Here is a 21,857-nt window from a genome sequence, read left to right as displayed (position 1 = left end):
GCGTCTCCACTGCTGGGTGCCCCTGCCCCCACGGTACCCCCCCCCGCCCCTCCAGTGACTGCTCTCCCCGCACAGGAGCTGCACATGCTCCCTCATCTTTCCCTCCTGGAGCCCAAAGCACTGTGTTGGCAAATTAAGAAACGGCTCTGGGGGCAGTAACAACTGGTTTTGGAAAAGGGTTATTAGCACACAGCACCCTGAAGTACACACCAGCTTTCACAGCATGAAATCTGAGTGAGGGGAAAACATACTCAGAAAATGACAGGAAGTGTGAACATCGATGTTGCAACTGACAGCATTATAAGCTTTTTAAAAGCAAATTCGTAACCAGAGATGGTTAAAAAAAATACACCTCAAGGTGCTTTTTCAGTAAACACTACTCAACACAATACAGTCTAATAAAAGAAATCTCTTCAGTGAAAAACTGTGATCTGCGCCATACTTCTACCTACAATCTAGTACTACAAACTACTGGGCAAGGAAAAGAGTCCAGATTTGCTCTAGAATCTGTCCATCACAAATACTCCTAATGAGCACTTCCACGGGGATTACTTCACAGATTCATAATTCGGAACGTGGTTGCGCCGTAATCTCTCACTTCTGCTTGTGATGATCAGCAGGTCTACAGTTTAAAAGGACGTCCAGAGACCGCTCAGTTCTGGGGGACGCTCGCTCTCTCCCTGGGAAGTGAATACGGGCCCCGCAGGGACGGAGGCCGTCAGCCCGGGCCCTCCCTGCAGGCAATGACTGGGTCACCAGGTGTCCTCGACTTCGAGGGGCTCTAAACCCAGGGACAGCTGCAGGGTCTGGAATCCCACCGAGGAGCGACCTACGGTGATTCCACTAACAGGCACGCGCTGGCGTTCTGCGTCTGCCTTCCGCAGGAGTTCAGCGGGCTCTCTGCCTAGCAGAGCTTCAAGCTGAGGATGACACACCTGTCTCTTGGCCCTGAGCTCCCCGCGGCTGCCCGCGTACAGGAGCGCCTTCAGCCCGGGACACCAGCGCTTCAGCTCGAGCTCCCACTTGAGGATGTTACAGCTCCGCGCCACCACCAGGTGAGGGCCCCAGTTGCCTTCAAAGGAAAGAAGACACAGACGTTTCCTCTTTGAGTGAGACCCCCGGGCAAGTCCGGGCCACGGCACCCTGCCAGGCTGGCAGGCACGTGCGGGGGGCCCGGCGCACACCCACGGCCAGCATCCAGCCGGGGGCACCGGCGTCCTCGGGCCTCACGATGACACAGCCCCAGAGCAACCTACCCCCTGCGGCTGCACTCGAAAGAGCTGCTCAGTGGTCGCTTCTCAATAAAATGAGTATCTAGTCAAAAACACAGTGACCCCCAATGTAAGCAGGGGGAAGACCACTCACCTACCACGAACCACGCTCAGAAGGGAGGAGAGCACCCAGACTGAAGGTCCCCTCCACCCACGAGCCCTGGGCCCTGCACCTGCCCGAGCCCCCCAGCCAGCATGGCCCACGGCGCACCACTGCGTACGGGCACTGGCCCAACGCCCAGGCCCATCGCGGTTCCCGGCCGCCAGTCAACGCACCCGACCGTCCCAGGACACTTCCAGTTTCATTCTTCAGAAAAATAAGGGTTTTTAAAAAATTATTAGATTAATACACACATAAATTTCAACTGCTGTATTATAGCCACCCAAAACAGAAGAAAATATTCGCAAACAATGTAATCAATAAGGGGTTAACATCCAAAATATACAAACTGCTCACACAACTCAGTAACAAAAAAGCAATCCAATCAAAAAATGGGCAGAAGACCTAAACGGACGTCTCTCCAAAGAAGACATGAAGATGGCCAACAGGCAAGTAAAAGATGCTCAGTATCGCTAATTATCAGAAAAATGCAAATCAAAACGACAATGAGGTATCACCTCACACTAGTCAGAATGGCCATCACCAAAAAGTCAATAAATAGTAAGTGCTGGACAGGGTGTGGAGAAAAGGGAACCCTCTTACACTGTGGGTAGGAATGTAGTTTGGTGTAGTCACTATGGAAAACAGTATGGAGATTCCTTAAAAAGACTAAAAACAGAACTACCATATATTCCAGCAATCCCAGTCCCAGCAGAGAAAGCTCTGCTTTGAGAAGATACACACAACCCAGTGTTCACGCCAGCACTATTCATAGTAGCCAAGACATGGAAGCAACTTAAATGCCCATCAACAGAGGACTGGATACAGATGACACAGTGTATTTATACACTGGACTACTACTCAGCCATAAAAAAAGAATAAAACATTGCCATTCGCAGCAACTTGGATGAACCTGGAGATCGTTATACTGAGTGAAGAAAGTCAGACAAAGACAAACACCATATGGTATCACTTACATGTGGAACCTCAAAAGTAAAACAAATGGATCTACATACAAAACAGGCTCATAGACACAAAAAACAAACTTGCGGTTACCAAAGGGAAGAGGGGACAAATGAGGAGTCTGGGATCGGCAGCTACAACTACCGCACACACAACAGACAAGCAGCAAGGTCCTACTGCCCAGCACAGGGAACTATACCCAGCATCTCGTAATAACCCATAACGGAAAACAATCTGAAAATAAAAATGTGTATATACATAACACGGAATCACTTTGCTTTGCCCCTAAAACTAACACAATACAGAAAGTCAACTATACTTCAATAAACAAAGAGAACCACCCAAGAGCAAAATGGACAAGCGGACAGAAACTTCACGAAGGAAAGAGTACCAACAGAAAATAAAGTCACAAACAGGGACCACCTCACGAGCAGGGAAATGCTGGTCAACCCCAGGTGCCGGTTCTCCCCAGTGAGAGGCAGGATGTTCTTTCCCACTAGAATTTAGCACACCGCCCCATTTCTGGAGAGGAACAAAGCATCTATATGTGTGTTTGTGAACGCGCCTGTTTAACACTTGGGCAAAGCAAGGCAGGGCACACAGCAGGCACCCTGAGCGGTCACCACTGCGAATGGAAGGAGGTGGACTGCAGCAGACTACTCTTTTTTTCTTTAACTTTAAATAGCAAAAGAAAACAGTTGAGTTTGTGAGCGACTTTCACTGTGTAAACAAGTCTCCTGGAGTGAGCCCCACTACGCCTGAAGCACCAGGGAGTCTGGTTTGACGGTTACACAGCGATGAGGAACCCGAGGACAGTGGCCGCACGGGATGGGGGACAGACAAGAAGCCATGTTCCAGGGGACACACAGGTGTGGTGTCTGCGGTGCATCCATGTGTGGAAGTGGAGCAGGCGGCACACGGGCCTCGTCCTTCAGAGCCAGCGCATCAGCCCCGCCGTCCCAACAGTCAGCTGCCCGGCGGCGGGCCCTCCAGGTCTGCCCCTGGTGGAGTCCACCGAGTGACTCCTCAGGCCGGCACCAAGCAGATCTCTCATGAGGAAGAGCCAGGCCCCGCAGCCGGCGAGGCCCCCCGCCCCAGTCAGCCGACAACCCTCCTGGCCCTCGTACTCCTGCCACCAAGCTGCCCCACAGACACAGCGGCTACCCGTTCACCTCCGCACACACCGCCTCCTCTCCCTGAGACCCTGCTGCCAGCGGCCACGGCTGTCCAGGCCTCGGCCCACGTACTCCATGACAGGCCACCCTGGATGCGCCTGCTCAGAGCCGCCACGCCACTCCCTACGGGCTGAGTCCGCATCACGGATTCACCATGCCCGGTGTGGGCCTGCAAGGGGGCATGTGTTCTGGTCATGGCAGTACCCTCAGTGCCCAGAACACTGCCTGGAAGGGGGCAGGTGCCAGGCAAGTCATGAAGAATGAATAATTGACTCACTCATTCATTCAATTAATGAAATAAAATGTCCTGTTTTTAGAGATGAAGGCTGCTTCCAATTTCTTAATATTATAAATATAGTAATGAATACTTTTTCACTTGAACAATAAAATAGTAGGCAAGGTGGTTTTTTTCATCTTGTGATAACTAAATATATTAAAACCCATTTTAAAGCACTACATTGAACAGTCGGACTGGCTCAAAAGCAGAAACATATTAATACAAGAAAACAAGGCACCAAAGTTGATCCATTCGTATTAAAACTAACGGCCAGACAAAAGAAGTTTTCAGAACCAAATAACTCCCCTCTTCATTTCTGGAGCTCACAAGGCTACTGAATTTCACTTGCTTCCATTCAACCTACTCAGGGTGCCAACTCCGTCCGGAGTCAGACAGGCCCTCCTCACTTCCAAAGCTCCAATGGTGAAGAGGGAGGTGGCATGTCCGTGTGTCTCCGGGAGCTGACTGAAGCGTGAGTCCAGAACAGAATGCTATCAAACGCTCCCTCTGCAAGAGGAAGCCTCCAAGACCCTGTTCTGCACTAGAGACACAGGCACCACAGGTGCAGGATGGGGACCAGGCAACCCCGACCCACAGGCCGAGCGGAGGGCAGTGAGTGGGGGCTGAACACCGCGTGAGCCCTGAGAGCCAAGGGGTGAGGAGGCAGCCGGCAGGTAGCTGGCAGCCCACCCCTCTGCTGCTGCTCAGCTGCCGAGCCCTCGTAGGGCTCCAGGCCGCTGCCCACGGGACCTGAGCAGCAAAGACACGGTCGCACGGGTGGGATCCAGTGGAGAGACAGAAGGGCAGGCGTCACTGCACGGGGGAGGTGGCGGGGGCCCTTGCTCTCGGGGCCTGGCCGTGGCAAGTGAGCAGAGACAGAAAGCCGCTCCCCACCCTCATGCCAGATTCACCGCCTACAGCCCGGTCTCAGCAAACACAAATGGTTCAAAAAATGACAAGCTCTCACCTTCGTTACAAGCAAGGTGGGCAAAGAAAGCAATGATCTGCACGGTTTTGCCCAGCCCGGCGTCGTCAGCCAGGATGCCGTTGAGATTCTTCCGGTAGAGCTTGGCCAGCCAGTCCAGGCCGATCTTCTGGTAGTCCCGGAGCGCGCCGTACAACAGGGCCGGGGCGCTCAGCTTCGCCTGCATGGACAGACGGGCCCCGTGAGCACCCCCCACAACAGCCAGCAGCGTGCTTCCCCCCGTGAGCGCAGACCAGTCACGTGACAGACAGGCCCCCGGGAAAGCCGCAAAATCATTCACGGGTAACAGGAAAGATAAGCCGCATGGGTTCTTCCTGACAACTTCCGCAACTGGGATACAGAGCTTTTCTGGGAGCAGGAAGCCTTCCCCTGCCTCACAGAGACACCACCCTCGCGTGAAGTGCAGCGCCTCACCGCGGTGCTGATCCGGGCACTGCCCTTGGGCAGGATGGCTTCAGCCACAGCAGTCACTTCCGCGATGTCCTTCGTGTGAGGCTTCCCAACGTTCACTCTCTCAGCGGCTTTGAACTGGTCCATGATGAACAAAGAGTCGATGAGAACCACGCCCTTCCGGCTCTCCCGGTCGCCTGAGCAGGCTTCCGCTTCTGCCAACAAGAGAGAACCGGGGTTCGTGGGATTCGAGATGGCCGTGAGGGTGTTACGAGTCCACTTGATGGGAGGGGAGGGGAGGGAAGTTGACAGAACTCAAATATTTCACATACAGAATTAAGCAGTAATTCTTTTGTTTTTAACCTACTTCGTATAGCTTACAACGCCATCCAGGTAAACTGGTAGCAACTCTTTATGTTAGGAAACCATCGCAAGTAGCACCACTCTGGGAAAGCCCTCAGGCAGAACTGGAGAAGGCCTGTGCAGCAGCCAGGAGCCAGTATCACCAACAGGCCTGCGGCCATCAAAGGCTTTAGTGACTGCCCTCCACCGCCAAGGAAGGAAGAACGAGAAGCACCTCCCAGTCTAGGCAAGTGAGGGGTTGACGGCCCTCCTCCAGCCCTGCCGCAGCGCGGGGTCCTGAAAGCCCCGGCCTCCCCACACAACTCTCCTGGGCCCCTCCCACCGCGCCCTGCCAGCCGGTGACCAGTCTGATGACCAGAACAAGTGCAGTGGAAACAAGAGCAAGCAGGCCCTGTCTGGTGCAGCCTGTGTACCTGCTTGGAACGTCTCATAAAGTAAAACGAACCCCTTCAAACAGGCGCGTTGAATAAACAGGGCACAGCCTGAATAAATACGTAACATCTAGTCCATCGACGATGACTCTTGTGAATCTGGGGAAACGTATGTCCACACTGTCCACAACTGGACCAAGTGCTCTGATAACCGCCAAGTTTATCAGTAAAAGTAAAAAGCACAGAACTCAACAAAGCTGTTCAATAGAAAATTGCACATACAATACATTTTCAGCTTTTTCCTTCACCAGACTGAGAGAAACGAAGGTAGTTTTTAAACTCCGTTTTAAGCACCCTCCATCTAAGTATTATGGCTTCTGTTTTAAAGCTGAACTCTTGAAAGATGTTAAAACAGACCTTCTTCTTCACTGGTCTCCGCACTGTCAGGTTTAGGCTGGGGCCACTGGAGGTTTGGCAGAAAGGCACCTTCATACAGCTTCATGAGGTCAATTAAGGGCAACTCAGCTGGAAAGGATTTGCAGGAAGAACGGTTACTTTACACCAACAGTGCCGACTGGGAAGAAAACACGATCAGGAACGGGCCCCTCCACACACAGCCGACCGTGGACAGCTTGGGGTTTAGGGGCACGGACTCTGTATGCCTCACAGCCCCACCACGCGGGGTCCCTCCACACCCACAGTCCCGCCCGCCGTGGGCTGTGCGGGGCTGCAGTTCACCGCTGAAGCACCCACGTCCACGTGGACCCGTGCAGCTCACACACGCGCGCCTCAAGCGTCAGACGTGTGTTCCTTTTCCTGGCTGTAAACAATTCCTTGGGAAAAGGATGTATTTTCTAAAAGCACATTTCTTTTTCCCTAAAACTAATAATGATGGTCCACCACTGATATAAGGTATAAGGTATTTTCTTTATAGAATAAGACGAAAATTTTTTAAATGAAGAAATTCAACAACTACTCATAAAAGAACAAATATTCCCCAAAATAACCTAATAAATATACAGTAAAACCTGTATTTTAATAAATGAAAGTCTAAAAATACATTTGATGGAAATAACTGCTGAATATGATACATAAATACACAAAACAGCAAATAAAAAAAAAGTTCAAAAGGTACAATAAGACTGTCAGACTTTCTGTGAAAAGGGCTCCCTCTAACTGATCAGATAATCCCCAAGCTAAAGCCCATCCACCACGGACAAAGGCTTCACACACAAAACACTGCAGAGGGCTCGCAAAGTGCCCGTGTGCTGAGCATCTCCAGAAGCCAGCACACGGCGGTCCTCCGTCGCAACAGCAGCCTCTTAAAGACCGTAATTTGGACAAATATAATGTCAAACACCCTCAACACTGCAGGCGATGGTAGAAACAGGCTTAACTTTTTGGAAACCAGTAGGAAAAGCTAAAAGGCTTTCAAGTTCATGCCCTCTGACCTCACTGTTTCCCACTTCCGTGAGTCTGTCCAGGGAAGCGATCAGAAACCTGGGCCCAGGTTCATGTTCAAACACTGCTCCGCACAGTGTTACACGCAGCAAGGCGACAACACTGTGAGCTGTGCCCCTGTGATGCGTGAGCTTTTCTGCGTGTGTGTCATATGTCAATAAAATATGTGGTCAAAATAACAAACGCTACGCAGAAAGGACCCCGAAAGAACCACGTTAGAGGCACTATTCAAGATAATAACAATCCACAGACTTGTTCTGCTCATGATTCAAACCACTCGCCACACTGGGTAGGTACGTGATAAAGCCAAGCAGAAGCAACTAGAGTATGTGGTGTTCATCAGAAGGTTCTTTGACTTTTCTGCACGTCTGAATGTTTTCATAACGAGACGCTGAGAAATCTCACACAGTGGCTATTGAAGTAGGGAAAAAGCATGAGAAAGAACTGAAAAACTGCTATGAAAATAAGATAATTCAGTAAAGTGTCTTGGAACCAACTTAACTCACAGAAATCAACAGCCCGCACACATATAAACTAGTTTGAAGATATAACAGGAAAAAAAATTGTTTAGATAAAACAGTTAAATAACTGGAATTAAGCTTTTTAAAAACGCACACCACCTACACAGAAGTGCTGAGAGGCTTGTGAGGGGCAAGAGGGGGCCTGACGGGGGCGGGGGGGGCGGCGCCCTGTGGACAATGGGGGCGAGGCAGTGCCCAACGCCGCCACCTCCCGGTGGTCACAGCCAGTGCAGTCCCCTCGCTGGCCAGGGCCAACCCGGGAGACCACCAGATGGTGTGAAACGACAGTGAGCAGCTGACAAGGTTCTGCTGTAAGAGATGCTGCCTCGCAGAGCTCACCTGCTCCGGGGACACCAGGCCCCAAGCGCCAAACCCCCCAGCACCCCCACCCCCGTCACCAGGACACTCACACAGCTGAGCACTGGGCTTGCCTGCCAACAGCCGGCCAGCCTGCCAGCTGGGGGGTTGAACCCACGGGGAATGGAAGCCAAGCCTCCTGACGGCAGCATCTTCGCAAGCCCCAAGCCGGGACCACCCAGCCGGGCTGCTCCCCACTCCTGCCCTGCGGGGAGGGGAGAGAGCTGGAGCACCATGTGCACGCGGGCCCCAGCCAGTCAAGGCCACCCGCCGTTCCTGCCACACGAACCCAAAACAAGGGGCAGCGGAAGGCTAAGAGAAGAGACAAGCTGGAACACTGGATCTGAACCGAGCCATCATGACTGACCACCACCGTCTACTGCCTTTCCGGTGTAAGTGCCCCTCTCAGCTCAGGAACAAGCCAAAGGTGTCCACCATCGGCACCTCTATTTCTACACTTTATCGCGAGGAACAGTCATAAAATGACCAGGGTCACAAAGGAAAAACTGTCATTCTCTGGAGATAAGAGGTTATGTCCACAGAAGTAACTCGAGAGTTCAGCGGAGCAACACGTGACAATCAACTGCACTTCTACGTACCAGCAACAAATTAAACCTGCAGTCTTAAACATATGCCATTTACTACAACTTCAAAAAAGGTAACGCGTCTAGAAATAGATCTAACAAAAAAGACGAACCCCTGTAACACTCGTGGAAGCCACTTAAGAGCTAAGCACAGATAAACACGTGCTACTGCGCAGCACGAGGAGATCTGTTCAGCGTCTCGTAGCAGCTCACGGTGAGAAAGCATGTGAGAATGAATGCATGTGCATTCATGCACAGCTGAAGCCCTGTGCTGCCCACCAGGAATTAGCACAGCGCTGTAAGCTGACTGTACCTCAATTAAAAAATAAAAATAAAAACAAAGACCTAAGTAAACGGAGAGGACACTCTGACCATAGGCTGGAAAAGCTCAACTTCATAAAGACGCAGTTCTGACCAAACACCCACTGATTCAACCACTTTCAAATTAAAATCCCCAGTTTTTTCTCTGAAACCTGATGAGCTGATTCGGAGATGTATCTGAAATAGGCCCCCAACTGTCAGGACTCCCCTAAACAACAACTGGGCAGAAGGACTTACGCAGCCAGACCCCAAGAATGACTACGGAACCAGAGCAATCGAGATGGTGTGCTACCGGGACAAACCGATCAACAGAACAACAAAGGTCCCCGGACACGTGGCCGCCTGGAGGAGGGTGCGCCGAGCACACTGAGGGAAGATGAGCAGTCCACCGTGCGGGGAAGAGGGGCTGCACTCTTACCTCACACCACAGACAAAAGCCACACGTGATGAACTAAAGACAGCAACACGAGAGCAAAAACAAAACCTTTCAGACAGTCCAGAAAAACAGCCTTTTGATCTTGAGGTTACAAAGTTTTTTTCTCTTCAACTACGCTGAAATTAAGAACACTTGTTCCTCAAAAGGCACCACAAAGAGAATGAAGACACACCGTGAACTGGGAAAAGGTCACTACCACACACATCGCTGACAAGGAATTCGTGCCCAGGACACACAAAGAGAAAAACTCAAAACCCAACAGGCAAGGCCCGCCGCCCCGGGAAACCCATGGAGAAACGCTGCGCCCCGCCTCGCTGGTCACCAGGACAGCAAGTGCCCTGAGCCGCGGAGCCCGGGACGACCACCGGGGCCTCTGCTCTGAGCAGACGCCACGCCCATGTGCACAGGAAAGAGAGGGAGCTGTGTGCGCGGCGTCCGCGTGGACAGAGGCAGGGGCCACGGCTCACCCCGGTGGCACACTGATGGCCCGGGACAGGCCGGCACCAGGACACCGTCCAGCAGTGAGAAAGAATGAATCGAGTTCACACAACAACGGGGACGAAACCTGGGGACAGAACTGAGCGAGAAGAGCAGGCGGGTGAACCTGCAGCATGAGCCTGTTTCTACAAAGTTCCAACACGGCGAGCAAAGTGCTGCGTTCAGGACCCACGTGGGTGGGGGGAGAACAGAAACAAGGGAAGGACAAGCCCAGGACCCAGCGTGGCCGTCGCCCCCGGGGAGCGGAGGGGCAGGAACGGGCGCCCTTCCTACCCCGGGCAGCGCGGCTGGTCGCCCTGCACTCGGTACCACGCGTGGGTTCTGAACGTGCGGCTGAGCACTTTAGTAAGCTACTCGCAGCCCACCTTCCTTGGCTAGGTCAGACAGCTCGGCCTGGTGATCCACAGCCCCCTCGTTCGCCTCCTCCTCCTCGATCGTCTCCTCCTCGTCTTCCACTGAAACGGTTACCAGGAAACACCAGCGAGAAAGTTATTCATGAAACGCTACAAAGCTTCAAAACTGCTCTGTTATTAGAGGAGAAAACGAAGTCTTGTCACTTCTCAGGTTAAACCTGGAAATGATAGTTTATTAAGTGAGCAATCAACAGAGACCATACTTCCTCTTACATTTCAGGGTGAGAGAGAGCCTGGTTCCTCACTATGTGACAGACATACTCAGGCCAGCACAGGGCGGGAGGCGAAACTCCCTTCCCGCCTGGGGAGTCCGCTGCTCCACTGCCGGAGACCCACAGACATGCTGCCAGGGTCACTAGGCATGCGTCCTCACCCATTTCAGAGGCCCCGGCCACTGCCCAGCTCAGGATTCCCTCAGCTCAGCCCCCGTCCTGTGCAACCACCGTCTCAAACCGGCTTCGGCCCTGCACCCCCAAACCCCATGCTGGTGGAGAAGAGTCTACCAGCACCCCAGGCAGAGCTCCACCGCCCATGGGCCACTTCTCCAGCTGGGCGTGAGCGCCCACCACACGAGGCCTTCCCAGGCAGCCTGCACCTTCTCTCCCGCCAGCCTCAGCCCCTCTTAGCTGACTCCTTCCCACCAACACTTACTGCCCCTCCTCCGCACACACACGCGAGCACACACACAGACACGCAGACACACACACACTCCAACTCCTCATCTCCTCACTGCAAAGCCCCACCATCCACCAAGGCACCTGCCCCACAACACAAGCCCCTGGGCCACTGGGCTCTTCTGGTCAAGGCCACGCTCGCCACGCAGGCCGCACGGAGCGAGCGCTCCACCTGCAACCTCAGGGAGCCCTGCACAGTAGAGAGCACCGGGGACAGACCTTCATCATCCGTCAGTGACATGCTGGCTTTTCTTTTCCTCCCGGATGTTCCCGGATCCTGAAACACAGAACACAAATCGTATGCACGCCCGAGATCTGAAAACACAATGAGAAGCCAAAGCAGACATGTCTACCTAACACGCACCTAAAAGACAAGGAGAGCCGGAGGCAGGCGTGCGGGCCACCCGCCCACATAGTCACGGGAAAGGCAGGGGGCAGCAGAGGAGTGAGACAACCCACAGTCACTGCGTTCAGCTGCGTCTCCCCAGACCACCAGCCTGACACCCCACGTGAGCTAAAGCTATAAAGGAACAGTTCTGTGCCAAAGGCAGACTAATTTTATAATGAAACGCTATTTACAATCTGCAAGTTTCTCAGATAAAACAAGTCAGTGCATCTTGCCAGACACTGTATCTCAATGACACCGTGAGAGCACAACCCGGAACTTACCAGGAAGCTGTCCAGTGACACATCGAGTCCCTGAGGTCTCAGTTCTTTCCCTAAAACGACAGGTGATGTGGTTCGTTTTCCCCAGGGCCGAGGAGGAGGTGACCTTCACACGCACCCAGGGCACCTGTGCTGACGGAGGCCGCCGGCTACCTGCCCCCGTGAGGAGCAGACAGCAAGAGCCAGTCCCGCTGCCTTCCTCCCAGTCACGCCGGGCGGCGGCCCCACCTCCACACCCGCCAAGCGCTGGCCGCTCTCAGCTTTCAGCACCCATGATTCTGCAGGTACCCAGAAGCCTCCCATCTGGGAAAGTTCTTATTTGATGATCTGCGTGATCTTACAGTCCCAAGACTTCCGGCGGCGGCTGCCTCTCTGCCTCAGTTTCCCCATCAGTAAAAGGGAGGTGTTGCGCCCAGAATTCTCGCGGTGAGGACCGCTCCCCAGGGCCTGGCACACCTCAGAGCGTCCAGTGATGGGGCTGCCACTACAGACGTGGTCGAAGCCAGGCAATGGTGCACAGGCACCCCGGTGGGCACTGCCCTTGGGGAGCTCACTCCCTGTCCAGGGACGGGCCAGGGGCAGGCTCAGAACCCCGGTTCTGAGAGCACCCCAAAGCTGATCAACCCGAGGGTACTGACTCATCCTGGTGAATCTCAAAAGAACTGAGACAGTCAGCTCCCACAGCACACAAGAGAAACCAGAACCAGGCTGGTAAGCAGAGGACCCCCCTGGGTCCACGAGGCGACGGCGAGCCATCGGGACTAACACAGCCTGGGAGAGGGGACGGCTTCTGAACGGGTGTCATACCTCTTCTGGATCCTTTCTGTAAATTTAAGGCCTTTTTCCTTTTTTCTTCTAATTCTACTTGTAGTTTTATTTCCACAACCTAAATGCAAAGAGTTAAGTAAGCATGTGACTAGGAACGTAAACAATAAAGTTCTGTATACGAAAACGTTAAAACTCACACACATCGTCCAGAAGCACAGTTGTCCCAGCCTCCTTTCAAACTACAGCTGACCCTTGTACAACATGGGTTTGAGCGGCACGGGGCCACTTTCACACGGGTTTTTTCCAAGAGTAACCACTACAGAACGACACGGTCTGCAGCTGGCTGAACCCGCAGATGGAACCGCAGACACGGGGGCCAATTACCCGCGCGGAGGGTCGGCGCCCCAGCCCTCGCGTTGTTCAAAGGCCAGCGGCACTTCAGAAAGAAACGCTCGGTCTGGCACCTTTGCACTGTTCTGTGGCCGCGGCATCCTGCCCAGATACTGCCAGACAGCAAAATGTGAATTTTTATTGAAAGGAAGCTAGAGACAGAGCAGCCGTTCTGGAGACAAGCTGCCTGTAGTGACCGGCACTGCTGCCAAGCAGAACGGCCTGAAAGACCCCGCAGGAAGGCTCACACGCCGCCGGGGGCATGCGGGCTACAGCTGGCGGGTATTCAACGCGCTAAGAGAAACAGCGGGAAGCCAGGTCTCCTAAGGAGCCAACAGTCAGGGGTGCCGACAGGCAGCGCGGGGACCCCCCCCCCCGGGCCACCTGCCGTGGGCATCCCCCTCCCTCAGCCGGGCAGCGTTCAGGAGGCAGCCCCGCCAGGCAGGACGTGCCATGTTCCCAGGGCCCCGTCAGCGCCAGCACTCACCTGCTCGATGTTCCACCAGAAGTGCTCTATCTCGCGAGCCGCCGACGCGGCGATGCGCCTCAGGCGGCTCTGCGCCTCCCTGCGCCCGCGCTCCTCCCGGAGCTGCTGCTCCTCCAGCCGGCGCGCCACGGTCCTCACGAGCTGGTGAGCGAAGTTCGAGACCCTTAACGCTGCGCCACGTCGGGCCAGGAAGACACACGCGTCTCTCCACACCGCCCTGAGCCTGAGGCCGCACACACGGCCCGGGACGCAAAGGAGAAGCCCGGAGGCCAGCAAGAACCGCTGCTGACGTTCCGCCTGACTTTTCCAGAAAGTGCCGTTTTACTAAGTCCACGCGTTTCTCTCCAAAATGCAACGTCACATGTGCTACAATCTTCTTTCCCCCTTTAACATGTGACTAACATCTTTCTACCAATCAACACTGATCAAGATCAGTTTTAATGGTTACCATTTCCATTGCATGAATGCGGTAAAATTTATTTAATTCCTAGGTATTAAAAAAGTTGGGTTGGGATAATTCATTTCTTTTTTAAGGTTTTTGCTTTATATTGCCAACTGCTTCCAGAGTTTATACTCTCTACACCCCCACCAGCAGTGCCTCAGAAAGGTGCAGAAATAACTTAGAAATGAGCATGCCCCCAGCCCTAAGCACAGCACGCTGTGGCGCCCTGATTCTGGTGAGAAGCGTGCCGGAGGCCAGGTGGACACTGACGCGGCCTCCCGCCACACGACTCCAGGGGCCTGGTCTTGGTCGATCACACCCCCCTGAGTGAAGCCTCCTGCTTCACGCGGCCACAGCTCGTGGTTCAGTGTCAGTGTCCCCGTCCACCGCTCTGTCCAGCCCTGTGTCTACATGCTCAGGACCATCTTCCTTGGTGAAAAAGGACACGCTTAAGGAGCAACCTGGGTTTTCTTCTGAAATACCCATGGATCTGATTTAAGACCCTTTATACTCAGAACTCTGTTATCCCCGTGGTCTCAGCTTTTCTCTACCAAAACTACGTGGGGAGAGTGAGGGGAGAGCTCAGGGGAGGAAGGTGGACAGGCAGGGCACACAGACTCAGTCCCCAGTCCTGAGGGTACAGGAAACACGAAGACGGCACACGGGCCCGAGGAGCAAAGACACTGGCACGGCGATGGAGGTGGGAGATGACGGGCCCCGAGCTGTGCGCACACACGCAGGACAGGTGCTCCCCGTTTCAGGATCTAAGGTTTCTAGAGATCTATCACCTTCTACATTGCCAGCGTTAGCGGCAGCACCTCCCAGCTGCCAGGCATCCCCCAGGGCTGGGTGCCTGCTCGGGGAGCAGAGAGAAGGAAACAAACTCTGAGCCGGAACTAGAGAAGCTGGACCGGAGACTAGGCTGCGCAGAGCAGGCCCCAGGGCGGCGCACGGCCGGGAGGCCCGGGGACGGCGCCCGGGCTGCTCACCATCCACTGGCCTCTCCCCACTCCAGCTCTCACCTCGCTCTCAGGGCTGCAGGCATCCTCATTCCAGCGAGACAAAGAGCCTAAACCCCAGGCCAGAGCTGCGGCAGGGCAGCCACGCCTGCACCCTACAGCCCGACAGGCCACGCTGGAGCACGGCTGACAGCCCTCAGAAGTGAGTCACTCAGCAGTTGCTTTCTCAACAGCAGCGAAGCATTCTCCATCTACTCACGAGCCAAGAAATCCTTCAGACGGCGGGGCTGGGAGACTTCCCATCTCTAGCCCTTTAAGCCCCTCACACCACCCAGTGACGAGAGAGAAGCGCCGTTGCCTGCGCCGCAGGACTACCTTCTTGGCAGCGGCCACCTTCCACCTCCTCTCCTGGGCGAAGTCTGTGGCCATCCACTGCATCTCCTCCAGCAGATAATCCCAGTGCGATTTGGGACGGGGCGCCTCCTGCAGTTTCGGCAGCCGTCTGAGGGACCATAGGCCTTCTTTCCTTAAATCTGCAATTCGCTGATGGATCTGGTTTTCCTGTAAGGAGCGAAGGGGTGAAGGAGGTCCAGCACACAGCTGAAGGCACACTGCTAACTCACACCATGATCGCTGCACGCCTACTACGCAGAAGTCTCGGTAACAAAGAGCGAGCCAGACACGAAGCCAACAGCAGCTCCATGAAAGATCAGGGGCGGGGGTGTGCGGCCCCCAGGGGCACCAGAAGCAGCTGAAGCCACAGTCCTGCCCCAGCCCGGAGACTAGGGACAGCGTGTGCAGACCAGCGCTCACAGCGGAGCACTTACGGGAGGCGACACCCGCCGGGAACCCGCCTCCCCCCCGGGAAGGGAAGGAGATCTACAAGCGGGCCCCGGACCAACCCCACGTCAAACAGCGACGGGGACTGCCGGGCTCATGGCGTTCGGCCTATTTTACGTCTCTTTCAACTCCCCTGATGAAGCCGAGCAGAACAACTGCCTTGTCACCCAAGGGCAGCAGGCACTGAGGGCAGGCCGTGACCCACACGGGCCTGCCCTGCACGCCCCGGCCCCCCAGCATGCAGCGACAGCGGCCCCAGATCGCTGCTCTCGGCACAGGAAAGCCCGTCTCCACACACGTCGACTTCCAGCAGGGCAGGTCAACTACTCGGTTTTCAGCTTGGTTTCTGCGGATCCCAAACCACGTTCAATCACCCTTACATTCAGGTGCTCAGTTTTAAACTATTGTCCCGCAGACATTAAACTCAAACGCATCTCGCAAACTGGAATAGACTGTACAATTTCCTTCAGCTTAACTTTTTAAAAAATGCAGCACACTTTTTAAACAAATGCAGCGCACTTACCAGTGCTATCTGTTCTGCGAGCTTGTCCTGAGAACTGTCCTGGGGCGGGGCGGCATTCTGAGCTGGGCTCTGCGGTTTTGGGGGCGCCGACACAGCTGCCCCCGGGGACCGGGAGGTGACTGGAGAGAGTGACTTGTTGGCTGCTGAGGAGGGTCTATTCACCGGGGAGGCCCGTGCAGGCGATGGGCCCGGGCCGCTTGCAGGAGCAACAGATGAGGTAGATGAGGAGGCCGAGGGCCGCTGACCGGGCTGGGCGGGGTCCACAGAGGGTCGTGTTGGCGCCACTGGCTAGTGGGGAGGAATAGGGCCTCAGTGCCGCTCCCAGAACCAAGGGCCAGAGCCGGCCTCGCCAACAGAGGGGAATGTACCCCAGGGCCGCCCCCCCCCCTGCCGACACACCACACATGATCACGCAAAGCACAGAAACACACAACCCAAGCTGTGTCCCCAGAGAACACTGGCCCCTTCGTCACAAAGCCACAGTCAGAACAACCATAAACTGTGCTTTCACGTATTTTCTTATGTCATGTAAGCTTTTTCTTTCCTGCTTTTTCACAATTTCCGGCTTTTTCTCACTTTCTCAAATAATGTTTTAGAATTTTTAACTAAGTAAGCTTCTTTTTAATTGAAAAATACCAAATGCTCATCCTGTGCCTTTTCTCTGAAGGGCAAATACAAATTCTCCGCAACCTGGCGTGCAGGCGAGCACAAGGTCAGAAGGCCTGCTCTGGGCTGTCCCGACGGCACAGCCCTGTAAAGATCAGGCCCTAAAGATCAGGCCCGGCACAGGCAGGCTCCTCCCACAGCGACTGAAGGTGGAGCTAAGTCCACACAGGGATTCCGTCGGGGGGGGGGGGGAGGCGGGGCAGGGAGGGCTGCGGACGGGTGCAGGGAGAAGGCACCAATTCACAGCCCAGAACGTGGAGGCGCCCCGCAGCGAGGCCGGTCCCCCCATGCATCTTCCTCAGCGCCCACCTCAGCGCCCGGTCAAGCCCGGCCGGCCACACACTTCTGTAAAGCTCGACTGGCCACAGCCACTCATCTGTGGGCCTGGGGCCCCTTGCACCTTCAACAGCACGGCTGAGCGGCTCAGCAGGAACCGCATGGCCTGCTCAGCCCGCTCTCTGGGGCCCTTCACAGAACACGCTGCCAGCCCCTGCCCAACCTGGAAGGAGAGTCTTTCATGAAAGGCTCTAGAATCAATCAACAGAGCTCCTCTAGCGCCGACTGCCCGATCCCGTCAGGTTACCGGGCCTCTCTGGCCTGAGTCCTTTCCCAGCTAAATGGGGGTAAAGGAGCTGGTGTGCGGGTAAGTGCTGGTCGCCCCGCCCTCCACCTGGTGAAGGAGCAGCAGACTTCCCCAGTCACCAGAAGAACTTGAACTCAAAGCCCAGCTAGGAAACCTCCTTGTTACTGAGGGAGGGGGAGAGGAAGGGGGGGCTTTCCTGCTCTGGCCGACCACACACTGCTGAGTCTCCGGAAACACCGCCCCCACTTCGGGGCTGCAGACAGGCTGCACCCGCGCTCAGAGCCGCACCAGTCGTCAGGGCCCCACGCGGTTCACTGTGCGCGGTTCGAAGGCATCTGGGTACAATGAACTAGCGGGGGGTGCGGGGGAGCATTATACACACGAGAAATGCACCTCAAGCCTGGCAGGGAAGTGCCTCATTCTGCCTGCAGAGCGGACTGTCCGGAGGGCCGGCACCCGCGGAGGGGGAGCCAGAGCACGCCCCCGCCCCGGCCTTCCCTCCCGCCTGGTAAGGGGGCTCCTGCCACTGACCTCCACCAGGTGGGACAAGGGACACAAGGCCCTTCACAGGCCTCCCTGTACTGAGAGCAGCAATAAGAACCGTGTCGTTTCCTGATAATTTAATAATGGTAACTGCCGTTACACACTCAATAACATTACTTCGTAGCTACCAAATTAACTACAGCTCTGACGCAGGAGAGGAACTGCTGGGAGAGTGAATTACCACGCAGTGCCCCGTCCTGCCCACACATGTCCTGCCCTCTCGGCCATTTCTCACCAGGGTAGCGGCAAGGGGCCGGTACCTGTGACTGGGCCGAAAGTGGCGGGGCCTGCATCTGCACCTTCCCAGGCACCGGGACGTGGAGGGCCGGCTGCACCGGCGGGGGAGCGGGCAGCTGGCCGGGCGGTGCAGCAGGGACCGGGGCACTTGGCGGCTGCGTCTTCACAGGGACCTGGAGCTGGGTCTGCGGCTCCACCACCGGTGGCTGCTGTGAGAACTGCAGCGCTGACGGGAGGGGCGCGGCAGGGAGACTGGCGGGGGGCAGCCGGCCCGGGAGCTGCGGCGGCGGCGTGTGCAGGCTGGCGGCGTTCTGCACCGGCGGCCCCGTGGATGGGTCGTACTGCTGCTGGCTCGGCTTCTGGCCGGCGAGCTGAGCGGCCTGCGGGGCAGGCGGCATTCCTCCTGCAGAAGAGGGCAGACCCCCCCAGCACTGACTCCTGTGTGTCACAGACCCCTCAACTCAGAACATCGCACACGCAAATGGCAAATTTAACTGGCGGGAAATCTGTGTATATTAGCTCTGATGTTATACACGAGCACACAAAAAAGGAAAGGAAGGCCCTTGGCTTCTGCAAGCTGGCGCCAAGCAGCACAGGCGTGGCAGCGCCGCGGGGTCCCTACCACAGCGGCAGGGCAGGAGACACAGCAGTGAGCGCTGGGGGCAGCTGGAGGCAGCTGGAGGACAGAGGGACATGCGGCTCCGCTGAAGTGTCCAGAACTGGTCTCCGTGGTTTCTTCAGAGTTAACCGGGACTCAGAGGAACATCCCATTTCCAGAAACCACTTCAAATATGCTACCTGACTCCACACATTTTAGCCTGATGCTGGTTTCTTAAGACCTCCCTGCACTCCCTCCTTCTGAGCTAAGAGAGCTGGCTCTGGTGCTGGGTCTTACCTTGAGCTGTCGGCATTAACTGCTGAAGAGGAACTCCTGTGTTCACCCCTGGGTGCTGGAAAACTACCCCTTGGTGACCCACTTCAAGTCGAGGTCTCTTAGACTGCTCTAGAATAATTTTCAGAAAAGGTGCAGTTTGATGTAAAAATAAAACCACAAAAGTAGTAGAAAAAAAAGTGTAAGTGTTCTTATCATCTTTGAGCACAGAGGCATTTCTAAACATGAACCAAAATGCAGAAGCCATAAAAGATAAGGTTGATAAGTATAATTTCTTTCCGTTAAATGTCTGTAAATATAAGAAAAAGCATCATAAAAAGGCAAAGGACAAGCGACAACCTACGAGACAACATCTGCAACATACATGACGGGCCAAAGGCTGACTCGCTCCACCCACTCCACACTCTGAGAGCTCTTGCAAATTAACGTGAGAGGACCGACATCCAGACAGAACGGGCAGAGAACACCAGCAGCTGGCAGAGCAACACCCACAGGTGGTTAGAAAGGTGAAGAGGTACTGCAACCTCATCAAAATGAAAGTCACATCAAAACGAAAGACTTGATTTTTCACCCACTGGATCAACAATGATTAAAAGACTGATCATACTTAAATAAAAATGGCTGGAAATAGCTGACGGAAGTGACAACTGGCCCTGTCCTGCTGGAGGGCTACTCAGCATCACCAGTATTTAACTACGCAGACGCCTGATCCAGCAATTTCATTCCTAGGAGCTCTTCTTTCAGATGTGTGGGGAAAGACGTAGGAAAAAATACACAATTAAATGCTCAGTCCTGTTTTGATTATAACAGGAAAAAAGGATACTAATAAATGAATGCTAACAAGGGTCTGATGAACAAAGCAGGAAGCACCATGCAATGGAATATCCTGCAGCCGTCAAAAAGGAAGAGGTCCACCGCTGGGAAAGACGGCCCACAGTTAATATTAGAGACACAGTGGTGTGGGGGGAGGGCGTAGCTCAGTGGTAGGGTGTGTGCTTAGCATGCAGGAGGTCCTGGGTTCAATCCCCAGTACTTAGATTAAAAAATAAAATAAATACTATTTAAAAAATAAATAAATAAACCTAATTACCTACCCCCACCAAAAAAAAAGACAAAACGGTGTACACAGGGTCACACTGGAATTTTTTCAGAATGACACATCTGTAACAATGCTTGTGTGTGGACAGAAAAATGTATGTGAATGTGAACAAATCTTAGCAGCTACGTCTGTGGCTAGGGAACAAGGAAGGAACAACAGACAGAGGTAGACTTAAATTACCCTCTTCTGAACTGTCTGGATCTTTTACACAAATTGTGCATTAAGTTCATAAGCTGAAGAAAAAATTCAGTTTGAAAAATGAATGACAACTTGAAAAAGCAAATGGTTTTGCATTTAACCATATCATGAGGACTAAGGAGCCTACAAATGCACACAGAAAATCAAACTGGAACATATCGGTTCAACCGACAAACTTCTCTAACTTCAGGACACGTAAATATTCACATAAACATTTTGTTTAGCTGATTATCACCAAAGAAAAATTAACTTTCAAAGTAGAAACTAACCAAAACCAAGTTCCATTTAGGGGCCGTGCTTCAGAAACATGTGGCCGCCACACAGGAATTCCCAAACTAAGCCGCTACCTGGGCCCTGAGGGCACCTCAGCCTGGGCTCCGGAACATACCTGACGGGGGTCCCGCCTGCTGCCTCTTAAAGGGGTCCGTTTCTATCGCATTTCCGGCCCCTGCCACCAGGGTCCCTGCTAGGGCTTGCTGCTGGGAAGAAAAAAAAAAAAGAAAAACTGAGCTCTTGATCATTTAAGTGCATTACAAGAATGAATATAAACTAAAACTATCATAATTATCCCAAACACTGACCTCATTCCTTCTTAAGAAGAGAAATGTTATCTACCCAATGTATTGTAATAAGTAAGTTCTAACTTACCTCTGGAGGATTAAAAAAAAGGACTTGTATTCTGGTTTTAAATGTACTTTCAGATCAATGCAAATCTAGAGTCCTTCAGAAACAAGCTAGCTTTGCGCAAAGAAGACAGCAGAAACTAACGCGGGAACCTCAGTCTCGGACCTAGGGCTGCAGCTCAGCCTCCCTCACCAGTCACCCTGCCCGGCATCACCCCGCCAGAAACACAAAAACCGAGTGACAACAAGAAAGGCTGAAACTGTCTTGGTACTGGAAAATGACACTAACATGCTAATTCGTAACAACCCAATTAACTTCAAAATGGCATTTTTGCAGTTAGCACCATACATGACATAAAGCTATGTGAAATATATACAGGCTCTACTTTGAATGTTTAAATGAAAAGCTACCAGAGAAGACAGAAACCAGCTGAGTGTGGGCACCCTGCGCCTCTCACAGCTCTGCACCACGCTTGCAGGGACACCAAATGCTGAGAATTATGCTGAACAGCTGCTAGTTGCCTGTGTTTTTAATAATTCAATTACATCTACTCTACTTAGTGAGGCTTTCTTTTAAACGTCTAAACACAGTAACTGCTCTGTGCGAGGGGCTGCTGACCCCTGCAGCCCTGGGAACAGGCACTACGCTGCCAGTACTGGCCGCGCTGCAGGTCACTGCCTCACATGGCAAGAGGTCTCAGAGTAAAAAGGAAAGCAAGCACCCCCCATCTACACTTAACAAAGATGGGGCGAGAGAGGGAGGGATGGACAGAGAGACGGA

The 21,857-nt window shown here is 53.8% G+C and overlaps 1 protein-coding gene across 15 annotated transcripts in view; it reads right to left on the bottom strand.

Moving 5' to 3' along the window:
- The window catches only part of EP400 (E1A binding protein p400), a 98,573-nt gene that overhangs the window by 49,937 nt on the left and 26,779 nt on the right, over positions 1–21,857 (bottom strand). For 9 of the 15 annotated variants that reach the window (XM_064481333.1, XM_064481338.1, XM_064481337.1 and 6 more), the window contains 14 exons: positions 20,842–20,932; positions 19,160–19,267; positions 18,288–18,667; positions 16,236–16,523; positions 15,248–15,433; positions 13,472–13,612; positions 12,634–12,712; positions 11,830–11,879; positions 11,380–11,437; positions 10,439–10,528; positions 6,313–6,420; positions 5,186–5,376; positions 4,754–4,931; positions 936–1,072 (listed from right to left, as the gene is read on the bottom strand). In XM_064481333.1, the coding sequence (XP_064337403.1) occupies positions 936–1,072; positions 4,754–4,931; positions 5,186–5,376; positions 6,313–6,420; positions 10,439–10,528; positions 11,380–11,437; positions 11,830–11,879; positions 12,634–12,712; positions 13,472–13,612; positions 15,248–15,433; positions 16,236–16,523; positions 18,288–18,667; positions 19,160–19,267; positions 20,842–20,932 (2,085 nt within the window). The remainder of the gene's footprint in view (positions 1–935; positions 1,073–4,753; positions 4,932–5,185; positions 5,377–6,312; positions 6,421–10,438; positions 10,529–11,379; positions 11,438–11,829; positions 11,880–12,633; positions 12,713–13,471; positions 13,613–15,247; positions 15,434–16,235; positions 16,524–18,287; positions 18,668–19,159; positions 19,268–20,841; positions 20,933–21,857) is intronic. The other 6 variants (XM_064481336.1, XM_064481341.1, XM_064481342.1 and 3 more) reach the window with 3 other exon arrangements.

This window comes from Camelus dromedarius, chromosome 31, assembly GCF_036321535.1.
Source record: "Camelus dromedarius isolate mCamDro1 chromosome 31, mCamDro1.pat, whole genome shotgun sequence".
NCBI lineage: Eukaryota > Metazoa > Chordata > Mammalia > Artiodactyla > Camelidae > Camelus > Camelus dromedarius.
Note: the sequence above shows the minus strand (reverse complement) of the source record. Positions and strands in the feature narration are given on the sequence as shown.